At 44.8% G+C, this 12,252-nt stretch overlaps 1 protein-coding gene across 1 annotated transcript in view; it reads right to left on the bottom strand.

Moving 5' to 3' along the window:
* Positions 1 to 7,279: 7,279 nt before the first annotated feature.
* Positions 7,280 to 12,252, bottom strand: part of LOC309375792 (E3 ubiquitin-protein ligase TRIM7-like) — a gene marked incomplete at its 5' end in the record, with an annotated part of 37,382 nt that continues 32,409 nt past the window's right edge. The window contains 2 exon segments of the mRNA XM_081921717.1: positions 7,280 to 8,112; positions 8,114 to 8,428. Coding sequence (XP_081777843.1) covers positions 7,560 to 8,112; positions 8,114 to 8,428 — 868 coding nt within the window. The 3' untranslated portion in view covers positions 7,280 to 7,559.

The raw sequence follows: 12,252 nt of genomic DNA on the forward strand, positions 1-12,252 counted from the left end.
GTGCACCTGGTTCTTCAGGGGCACAGTTACCCCATTCAGGACCAGGGAGTCCCCCACATCTGCCCACCCCCTGCCCCCCAAAAACAGTACAGTGGTACCTCGGGTTAAGAACTTAATTCATTCTGGAGGTCCGTTCTTAACCTGAAACTGTTCTTAACCTGAGGTACCACTTTAGCTAATGGGGCCTCCCGCTGCCGCCACGGCGCGATTTCTGTTCTCATCCTGAAGCAAAGTTCTTAACCCGAGGTACTATTTCTGGGTTAGCGGAGTCTGTAACCTGAAGCGTATGTAACCCAAGGTACCACTGTAACCTGTTCTGCCCTATTTTTGCGTCTTGGGGGTGGGGGTACTGGACCTCTCCCATGTCCCCCCTTCCTTTTATGAGTCAGCTTCCAGGGTTCAGGTCTTTGGGTTTTTGCACATTCCTTCTCCCCTTGCATATTTGTGATGCCTGCTTGTATAGACTAATAGCTCGCTCCAAAAAGGACCCCCCTTTCCATCCTTCACTCACAGCTCCATATTAATAGTACTAATCGCACTGAATCTCCATGTACTACCCTTGAAAGGTGATTTGTCTTGTTTTAAATTTTTAGGAGGGTTCCTAATGAGCTGGCGTGTGCTGTGTCTATATGAAACTTTATTCCCTCTGCATTGTCAGCCCTGTGAAAGATTCAGGGCAGATGAAAGGAAGTCCTTTTTTAGCCCAGTGCATAGTTAAACTTTGGAACTTGCTCCCACGGGAGGCAATGATCGCCACCAACCTAAATAGCTTTGAAAGAGGGTGAGACAAACTCATGGAGGGCTGTCGATGGCTACTAGCCAGGGTGGCTATGCTCAACCCTCCACAGTTAGAGCCAGTTAAGATACCAGTTCCTGGTAACCACGGAAGGAGAAAGAGCTCTTGCGCTCAGATCCTGCTTGCTGTTTTCCCTTTGGGACATCCAGAGTTGTAAAGACTGTGGAGAGAATAATTGGGTGCACTCTTCCCACCTTGGATCAAATCTATGCTTCCAGGTGCCATAAGAAAGCTGCAGAGATAGCGCAGGACAGTGCGCACCCCAGAAATGATCTCTTTCAGCTTCTGCCTTCTGGAAGAAGGTTGTTGTTGTTGTTTAGTCGTTTAGTCGTGTCTGACTCTTCGTGACACCATGGACCAGAGCATGCCAGGCACTCCTGTCTTCCACTGCCTCCTGCAGTTTGGTCAAACTCATGCTGGTAGCTTTGAGAACACTGTCCAACCGTCTCATTCCCTGTCGCCCCCTCTCCTTGTGCCCTCCATCTTTCCCAACATCAGGGTCTTTTCCAGGGAGTCTTCTCTTCTCATGAGGTGGCCAAAGTATTGGAGCCTCTGGAAGAAGGTACAGGGTTATAAAGACTAGGACTAGCCGCCTGAGAAACATTTTCTATTCAAATGCAATTTTGGTTTTAAACACAGTGTAAGGTAGCCCATATTCCGCTTTATCACTACCCAAAGGAGTCTCAAAGTGGCTAACATTCTCCTTTCCCTTCCTCCCCCACAACAAACACTCTGTGAGGTGAGTGGGGCTGAGAGACGTCAGAGAAGTGTGACTGGCCCAAGGTCACCCAGCAACTGCATGTGGAGGAGTGGGGATTGGATTGGATTGGATTGATCTTTATTACGGCCATTGGCCCGTCACACGACAGTTTCCCATATCACCATAATTTTAAAACTGTGGAGGAGTGGGGAAACGAACCCGGTTTACCAGATTACGAGACTACCGCTCTTTCTCCTGGGTATGTTCGGCCAATTGGTGCCAAAGAAGGATAGAACATTCTTTATGTATGCTACAACAGCAGCAAGAATACTCATCGCAAAGTATTGGAAGACACAAGATCTACCCACCTTGGAAGAATGGCAGATGAAGGTGATAGACTACATGGGACTGGCAGAAATGACTGACAGAATCCGAGACCAGGGAAGAGAGACAGCGGAAGAAGATTGGAAGAAATTTAAGGACTATCTTAAGAAACATAGCAAAATTAATGAATGTTAGAATGACGTTGGTTTAGAAATTATGTGGTTCCCAGCTGTAATGGTTAAGTAAAAAGAAAAGAAAGGTTAAAACTAAATGGAAAATAAGGGAGAGGATTTGCTGAATTAATAATTAGAAATTGGAATACAGAAAGGGGAGGTATGAGGAAGTCTGGGAAGTAAGGTATAAGAAAATAAGGGAATGAAATTATACTTGTTTTTGTTTGTGTTTGTTTGTATTGTTGTTTTGTTTTGTTTTTATATAATTTTTGAAACTTTAATAAATATCTATTAAAAAAAAAGAGACTACCACTCTTAACCACTACACCACACTGGCTCTCTATATATGGAAGTATATTGTATTTAATTATTGGGTATCAGAGTTTTTAGGGGGTTAACCAGGCTGGGATAGCTGGGAAGGCAGGCTTGTTGGTTTTTGAATGTCTGATGTAGATTTTTTTCAGTTTCGTTGTTCTGTATGGGACAATGACAATAAATATTATTGTATCGTATCATATCTGTCTGGCCGCTGTGAGAACAGGATGCTGGACCAGATGGGCCATTGGCCTGATCCAGTACGTTCTTCTTATGTTCTTCTCATGTCGTCTTCTTTTTTTATCAATACACAGCTGAAATCGTGTTTATTGAAGCCTGGATACATAGAAAAATCCTTTATGCCACTAACACACAGGCACCACCAACTTCTTTGATTTTCTCTTCTGCCTTTCTGTGGAAGAATTTTGCTTTCACGATTACAGGCTGTTTGGGCAGTTGTCCCTTGTCCAGGACTTTGTAGTAACCTGAGCGTACGATGTCAATAAATGGAGCTAATCCCGCTTGATTTTTGGCATCGTTGAGTCTTGTCTGCTCACTAACAAGCGTCCAGAGTTTATCCAGATTCACTGTAGGGCAGAAGTGCTGGTTTTTTTTCAAGCGGTAATGTCTTATACCAACTTTTGATATTTGGTATCACTTTCCAAGCTACATCTAGCTGGCTTGCCCACTTCAAGACTGTAGCCCTTCTAACACGTAGGACAACTGGTGCTCTGCTCAGCTTTTTTTATTCGAGGGGAGGGCAACTGGTGACCCCGGCACTAAAAACATTTGTTGGAAAAGTGATTCCCCAGATGTTATACGGAGTAGAACTCTGGGGATGGAATCAGAAGCTGTTAGAACGGCTTGAAATCTTCCAAAATTTTTATCTCAGAAGAATTCTAGGCCTCCCTCAGAGTACTCCGGCAGCTCTCCTAAGAGTGGAAGTAGGATTACCTTCTGTGTCTGCCAGGGCCCACTTAAGATTCCTGCGTTTTTTCACCAACCTCATAGATGCCCCGAACACCTTATTGGCTAAACAAGCCTTTGTATCATTACAAAATAATACCATTTGGCATAAAAACCTACTAGACATTCTATCCAGATACAACCTACCTGAGTTTAATACTCTCAAATTGTGGAGCCCTGATAAAGTTCGGGAATGGATCTTTGAAAAAGACTCCTTTTTGGACTCCACCAAGATAAAAAACTCTGGGTTTTCCTACTGGTTCCCCCGAGTAAAAGCAGTCAAAATCTGTGCCAACTACTTGGTGGAGATCACTGATCCCACCCTTCGGAGAGCTTTCACTATGGCATGGTTTCAAACATTGCCAACTGCTTATCTGACCGGTAGATACACAAAAACCCCAGTAGAACATCGTTTATGTCCTTGCCTTATGAAAATTAAAGAGGATCTTACACATTACTTCCTCTATTGCCCCATTTACTCGGGCTTTAGAGACGCATTGCTGCAAATTATACCCAACTCTATAACCAGTCCTGAAGATAGAGTAAAATTTTTGTTAGTTGATGCAGACCCACGCATTACCCATGTGGTAGCGGTCTTTGTGATGAAGGCCATGGAAGCCAGGGAAAGATTTATGGACGACAATGTAAAGACCCCTTCATCGTCTGTTTAACTCGCTGCTCGTTTTCCCTCCTTTTCTATTTTGTGGGAAAAAGGTTTTGTTGGCATAGTATGTAATGAATTTTAATATTTTTAACTATTGTAGTGTTGATTTTTGTGCACAGGCATGGTCCTCACAATAAATGGATTTTGACTTTGATATTTGTCAAAATTAATTCTGTGGTGGTGCAAACCCCCAGCATTACCTGTTAACACAAGTTGGAAAAGGATATAATCAGACAATATATCCTCTCCTGCATCCCTGAACATTCCCACAATTCGTAGGTGAACGGAAGCTGAATTGTTGGGATTGTCCCTGTCCTTGCCCTGAAACGGAATTTAACATTTTAAAAATAGTGTTTGTTTAAGTGTGGCACCCCTCACCTGATTTTCTGTCTTGGGTTGAAGAGGGAGGAATCAACCCCTCAAAGTGGGAAGCAGTAAAATGCCCGCTGAGGAATTATTGTGAGACCCAGTGATGAAGGGCCACAATATTTCAGCTCCACTGCCTCACGCTGATGCCTGGGGGCAGGCAGAGCATGTTGTGGTGGTGGTTTCCCCCCCCCCTACCTTTAATCCACCACTTTGCTGCTTCCATAGATTCCTCAAAAGCTACAGAGCTGGCAACTTTCAGGAAGGCTTGCAGCCTGGTGAGATTCTTTTCCTCATTTAAAACCTTGCAGAAGGCACCACTTGTCACCTTTGGTGCTGACTTGCCACTCTGGGAGCTCTGCAGGTATTTTTCACCTGCATGCTTCTCACCAGTGTCACTGATGGCCTCCAGGGAGCCGCTGCTGTGATCTGTAGGCTTCCCTGCCAAGCACATTCCTGGGTCTGCTTTGCAGAATTTGGGCTGGGGAGCGGAGGGAGGGACAGTAGCCCTTCGGAAGCTCACTCCATGGATTTACCTATAAGCTAAACAAGCTATAGCTTGGGGCCCCACTCTCTTGGGGACCCCCCAAAACAATCCAAAACAATGATGTAAGTAATGGACCATGCAGAACGTAGGCACCCTATACAGTGGAACCTCGGGTTGCGAACATGATCCGTGCAGGAGGCATGTTCGCAACCTGCAGCGCCGCATCTGTGCATGATGCGCTTTGGTGCTTCTGCGCATGTGCAAAGCGTGGTTTAGTTCTTCTGCGCATGCGCGAGCTCAGTAACCCCTTTCCGGTAATTCCGGGTTTTGGTGCGTCCATAACCTGAAAACGCGTAACTTGAAGTGTCTGTAACCCGAGGTACCACTGTATATAGAAATGAGCAAACCAGTGATATTTTAGGGAGCAGGCTAGCAGGCAGGGCCCATTACTTACATCATAGGAGCCTACACAACACAAAACACTGTTGCTGTATGTAGATTTTATTTGATTTTTTTTAATCTTATATTTGGGAAATGTACACCCAGTTGTTTTTTTCCTTTAAATTTTTTGGGGGGCAGAGAGTGGGGTCCTAAACTATAGCTTGTTTAGCTTATAGGTAAATCCGGCATTGGATTTCAAGCAGTCGACTACCTGATCTTATTCTCTTCTTTGTGATGTGTACAGTAGGTCCTGTTGAAGGAGAGCTTTGGAGCACTCCCAGAAAGAGAGAGGTGACAGCAGTCTTCCTGAAGTCTGCCATCGACACAGTTGTGATTCATGACTCCCCATGTCTTACCTTGAATCGGCCTTCCTGAGACCTGGAGCGGAATGATTGAAGGGATGGAGCAATTTCCCTTCCAGGAAAGGTTATACAACATTCCGGACTTTTCAACTTAGGAAAAAAAGGTCCCTGAGACTTGGGGAGAAGTGGGGCTTGACTGAGCTGAGTCTACTATCGGCAGAATATTTTGAGAATCTGAGTGAAAACGGAGCTTCGTTCCTATTGCCCCAAGATTCAACTCAAATCATTTCTCTCTTTCCATTAGTACCACTCTTGGAAAACTCTTGATGGCTTGAAAGCAAAGCCTGAGAGCAACTCCATTGAAGAGAGTAATCGTCACATAAGAAGTTCTAGAAATAAATAGATCTGAAGGACCATTTTTCTCCTGCCTTCAGGAATCTCTTGCTTATACAATTCCACTTCATTATTGGTTCCTTCGAGTTATTTAGGAAAAGGCCTCTGTATTTTCTTATGTGATGGAGCAGAGGAGCTGATATCTTAGTAGGGACAGACTTTGGATTCTTCACCATTGATTACAGAAGATGTGGAACTTGGGCAGATCCAGTATTATCTGAAGTTGTGATAGAGACAGGGACTGGTACCTATGCACCTTGTTGATGTTGATTAGTCATTTAGTCGTGTCCGACTCTTTGTGACCCCCTGGACCAGAGCACGCCAGGCACTCCTGTCTTCCACTGCCTCCCACAGTTTGGTCAAACCCATGCTGGTAGCTTCGAGAACACTGTCCAACCATCTCACCCTCTGTCGTCCCCTTCTCCTTGTGCCCTCCATCTTTCCCAACATCAGGGTCTTTTCCAGAGAGTCTTTCCAGGGAGATGGCCAAAGTATTGGAGCCTCAGCTTCAGAATCTGTCCTTCCAGTGAGCACTCAGGGCTGATTTCCTTCAGAATGGGGAGGTTTGATCTTCTTGCAGTCCATGGGACTCTCAAGAGTCTCCTCCAACACCATAATTCAAAAGCATCAATTCTTCAGTGATCAGCCTTCTTTATGGTCCAGCTTTCACTTCCATACATCACTACTAGGAAAACCATAGCTTTAACTATAGGGACCTTTGTTGGCAAGGTGATGTCTCTACTTTTTAAGATGCTGTCTAGGTTTGTCATTGCTTTTCTCCCAAGAAGCAGGCGTCTTTTAATTTCGTGGCTGCTGTCACCATCTGCAGTGATCATGGAGCCCAAGACAATTTTATATTGAGGAAACATCCTGAACTTGCCAATCAGCATACAAGCAAGCAGCTCACAGCCTCCTCTCCTTCTCTGCGAGAGGCAGGAATGACTCAATTTCCATCTGTGGTTGGTTTGATCAAGAGGTTGGAGCAGCTTCCCTATTAGGAAAGGTATTGGGGACTTTAGTTTAGAGAAAAGGCGAGTTAAGAGATGACACGACAGATGTTTATAGAATGCCATGCATATGCGTGAGGAAAAATGGACTGATAAAAGTATTCCTTCCTCTCTCATAATATTCAAAGTCATGGATATCCAATGAAGCTGAATGTTGGAAGATTGGACGTGTACTAAGGTGAAAGCTTACTGGGACATAATCTATAATGAATTTAAAAAGGTGTTTAAATATAATTTTAGTAAAAACCCAGAGGCGTTATTGTTACGTTTAATTGGAGATGAAATTCCAAAAAAAGATGTAAACTTGTTTATGTATGCCACAACGGCTGCATGGATACTTTTTTTTTTTTTTTGAAGGTGAGAAAATTTATTAGGACTCCTAAGAGTGTGACTGTCTCTCTAAGAAGTAAGCTGCAGAGGGAATTCTGGGAAAAGGAAAGAAAATGCAAACCAAGAGCAATCCATTTTTGTTTTGTTATTTCTGCTGATTTTGACTGGAATGAATCCTCTCAAAGAGCCCTTGAAAAACTGCCGAACCTGCTCTTGGCGGGTAAATGTTTTTTATGTCAGTCACTCTGGTCTGGAGAGAAACTCCTGCTCGGCCTGAGAGGCAGATTTAGTCTCCTCAGGAGATACTGAGGTGGGTTTTATTTTCCCACAGATGAAAGAAAGGGAGGAGGGTCTCTCCAGAGAACGAGGCTCCTGAGAACGTGTAGAGTTCAGTTCCTGAGTCAGCGTCAGAAAAAGACACACATCCCCCTTCATAGTCCAGAGTCACCCGGATCCTCCTGGGCTTCTCCCTCAGGGAAAGAGGCGAAAGATCAGGGGAGGTACGGGCCCAGTACTTCTCTCCCCTCTTCCCCACAGCCCAGATCCCTCTCTCAGGCCTTAAGGGGAAGATGCCCTTTCTCTTCACAGACTTCCTGGCGACCCCCAAAGCCCACCATCCCCCACTTCCCACAGTGACTTCCCGGAAATGTCTGCCTGCTGTGAATCCCTCACATCCCAACACACAAATCTTGTGGCTAAATCTCTCAGGATTATCAGGCAGGGCTTGAGGTTTGTCTCCCCATCTCACGCTTTTCCCATCCTTGGACAGGCTGAGCCAGGGATGGGCTGTCTCTGGATCCAGAGTGACATTTGCTTTCTGAATTTCTTCACTGAATAGCAGAGCATCTCTGTAAGGTCCTTCTCACATCCTGCAGGAGTTCACCCGCTGGCTGCTGACTCTTCTCCTCCATCTCCTGGATGATCCTCTCAAGAGAGGAGGGTTTCCTGGAGAATCTGGCCAGCTGCTCATCCCTTCTCTCTGCAATCTCCTTCTCCACCTCTGCCACATGAGTCAGCAGACGTTTCTCTTGTTCTTCCAGGAACCGGCGCAGTTCTCTCAACTTCTCCACAGCCTTCAGACTCTCCGTTTCTGTTAATTTAAGGAGGTCTTTGCATTCCTTGTCCAGGGCTGCTAGATAGGCCAGAATGAAGCAGCAGGAACTTCTAACATTGGAAGAATGGCTGAGTAGGATGGTGGAATAAGCAGAGTTAGCAAAGCTGACGGGGAAGGTCCGGAATCAGCACGACGAACTGTTTCAAAAGGACTGGAGCACATTTATATTATATGTGAAAGAACATTGTAAACATCTGAAAACGTTTGTAGGTTTGAGTTGAAATGTTCTGTAATGTGAACCTAAGGAACTGATTTACATTAAATGAGGGGAAATACAAAAAGAAGAGAGTGGTCCTAGAAATGCTTAGAATTAAGTAATTATGCTTGAGGTCAGAAAGGGGGACGGGGGAGGTCGATGCTCAGTCTGAGCAATGCTTGTGGTTATGGATTTATGTAATGGAACTGTGATTATGACAAAATTGAAAATTTAATAACAAATATTATTAAAAAAAGAGTGTTGGAAGATTGAGGAGAAAAGAAATAACTTCTTCATTCACCTAAACTATGGAACTCCCTGCCAAAGAAGGCAGCGATGACCATCTACTTGGAGAGCCTCAAAAGCGGATTAGACAAACTCATGGAAAAGAGGACTGTCAATGACTACAGTGGTACCTCGGGTTACATACGCTTCAGGTTACAGACTCCGCTAACCCAGAAATAGTGCTTCAGGTTAAGAACTTTGCTTCAGGATGCGAACAGAAATCGTGCTCCGGCGGTGCAGTGGCAGTGGGAGGCCCCATTAGCTAAAGTGGTGCTTCAGGTTAAGAACAGTTTCGGGTTAAGAATGGACCTCCGGAACGAATTAAGTTCTTAACTTGAGGTACCACTGTACCAACTCTGATGGCTATTCTCTGGCTCCTCAGTGAGAGGCAGCAATGTTTCTGAATACCAGTTGCTGGAAACCATGGAGGTTCCTGTGCTCATGTCCTGCTTGCATCTCATCGGCCAGGGCAAGAACAGGATCCTGCTTTAGATGGACCAGGCTCTTCTTATGTTCTTAGTTTTGCATCTTGGACTACTGCAATACGCTCTATGTGAGGCTACCTTTGAAGGAGTCCTGGAAACTACAACTAATCCAGAATGCGGCAGCTAGACTGGTGACTGGGAGCGGCCGCCGAGACCACATAACACCGGTCTTGAAAGACCTACATTGGCTCCCAGTACGTTTCTGAGCACAATTCAAAGTGTTGATGCTGACCTTTAAAGCCCTAAACGGCTTCGGTCCTGTATATCTGAAGGAGCGTCTCCAACCCCATCACTCTGCCCAGATGCAGAGGTCCAGCTCCGAAGGCCTTCTGGCAGTTCCCTCACTGCGAGAAGCCAAGTTACAGGAAACCAGGCAGAGGGCCTTCTCGGTGGTGACACCCACCCTGTGGAACACCCTCCCACCAGATGTCAAAGAGAAAAACAACTACCAGACTGTTAGAAGACATCTGAAGGCAGCCCTGTTTAGGGAAGCTTTTAATGTTTGATGGACTATTGTATTTTAATATTTTGTTGGAAGCCGCCCAGGGTAGCTGGGGAAACCCAGCCAGATGGGCGGGGTATGTATGTATGTATGTATGTATGTATGTATGTATGTATAAATAAATAAGCAATCCAATCTAGCTTCATTCAGATTGGAGTATATTCCTGGTAAGACCACTTTTATCCCTCTTAAAAAGGAATAAAGACACAACAGTCTTCTTCATAAGTAACAATCAGAAGTTTACTCATGATCAGAGCACAGTGTGGTTCCTGAAGGCAAGCTTTAGGCTTGAAGTTGCAAATAAGCAGAAGGAGTGGATTTAACCCAAATGGGTATATCCCTGTATTGCTGACTGAGAGCCAGCAGTGCAGTCATAGAATCATAGAATCATAGAGTTGGAAGAGACCACAAGGGCCATCGAGTCCAACCCCCTGCCAATCAGGAAACACCATCAGAGCACTCCTGACATATGGTTGTCAAGCTTCTGCTTAAAGACCTCCAAAGAAGGAGACTCCACCACACTCCTTGGCAGCAAATTCCACTGTCGAAAAGTCCAGGAGGCAAAAGGCAAAAGTGTCAAAAAGAGGAAGGTGTCTGCGTGACTGGACCTTTTGTTAGGTCTGGAAGGGTCATGCCACCTACCTGGTCACATGCAAAAGGAAGGATGCTCCAGACCAGGTGTAACAGGAAGTTCAACTGGCTGGACCAACATTCCCCTGCATGTTCACTCTAGGCAAACAGGAAGTGTTGTACTTGACTGCTCCAGAGGATTACATCCCACAAGGCCAAATGCTCAAAGTGTCTCGAAGTGCAAAGCCCTGGTGCAAATGCCTGAAATCAGGATGCATTTTTGCCATGCCCTTTTCAGCCACTGCTGTTGGTCCAGCCGTGTTCTGAGAGAAAGACGTCTCGCTATCATACGCCTCTAAACAAAGCAGAGGACACTGGATCAAAACTCCTCCCCGATTCCAACAAAAACTACAATCATCAAAGAGTGACAAACATCAAAAGGAACATATTTCAAAACCTGCCCTGTAAAAAAGAGAGAATCAGTGAAATGGGAGCCTGTCAGTTTCAAGGCATAAGGCTTGGATGGGAGGTGTTTGGGTTTTTTTATATAAAAAAGTCCAGAATCATTAGAAGCTGTCAAGAATAGGAAATAAAGGTGTGTATGTTGCCTTTAAACTGCATTGAAGAGATATGTATAGAGGAAACAAACGCTTCAAAGGGAATAGGATTGTTCTAACTGCTTGTAGCAGAGGGGCTGCTGCAGATGTTTTTGAAAACATAGCTTAAACCTCGGCTTCCTAAAGCTGTGAAGGTTGAAGGGAGAATAAAGTCGCTGTTGAAGAAAGGGAATAATAAGCACTCAGGGGTGGAAAGACAGGTGGCAAAAAATGTCCATTTCCTTTGACATACAAAGTGCATAATGCGATCTTTCTTTAGATCACACTTAATGTAAAAATACACAGATCATAGTATTGGTCTGCATTTTTGCAGAAGGTTAAAAGTTCCGCTTTGAAAGGTGCCCTTTTGAGTTAATTCCCTATAGACAATAATTTTTTTAAAGGAGCAGTTTCTTCACAGCTTGCAGAGTCAGCGGCCGCTTTTCTTTGCTGAAACTTAAACTGCAGACCTGCCAGAAGAAGGAGCTGGTCCTTGTGGCCAGTCACTTGCAGCTCCTGAACAGTTCTCCTGAGCAGCCTCCCAGATACCTGACCATAACACGCACCTAGTTTTTAGAGGAGGAAAACAAGAAAAAAAATATTCTGAACGAAACAGTGGATGTATGATATTTGTGGTTCATGCTGTGGCCACAGACATGTGATTTGACGGTGAGTTTGGGGTAGCCCAGTGCAAAAATCCTGAGAATCCATGTGGATCCATGCTTTGTAACCATGTTTTTGCACCATTGCAGCCTCACGAAACAGTGGATGCGTGGTTTTTTGTGTGTGTGCAGGCTGTAGCCATGGGTATGCTATGTGATCTGATGGTGAATTTGGGGTGACCCAATGTAAAAATCCTGAGGATCCATAGGCTTTTACCTCCCCCCTTCCAGGCAGCCTCCTTTATCACTAGAGTCCCTTATCTCCCTCCCCGATCACTTGCAGATTAGCGGCTTTGTTTCAACACCCACTTCCCTCTTTCAAAAAAAAGAAAAAAGCATGCTTAGCTTTTTGCCCCTGGGCAATTCGGCTCCAGGGATCACACATTCACTCCGTAAGATGTACAGACATTTCCCCTTACTTTTTAGGAAGAAAAAGGTGCGTCTTATGGAGCAAAAAATATGGCAGTTAACTTATGAAACTCGCTCCTCTAGAATGTATTGATGGCCACCAACTTGTTGTTGTTGTTTAGTCATTTAGTCATGTCCGCCTCTTCGTGACCCCATGGACCAGAGCACAC

This window comes from Podarcis melisellensis, assembly GCF_964234715.1.
Source record: "Podarcis melisellensis genome assembly, chromosome: 8".
In the NCBI taxonomy this organism is placed as follows: domain Eukaryota; kingdom Metazoa; phylum Chordata; class Lepidosauria; order Squamata; family Lacertidae; genus Podarcis; species Podarcis melisellensis.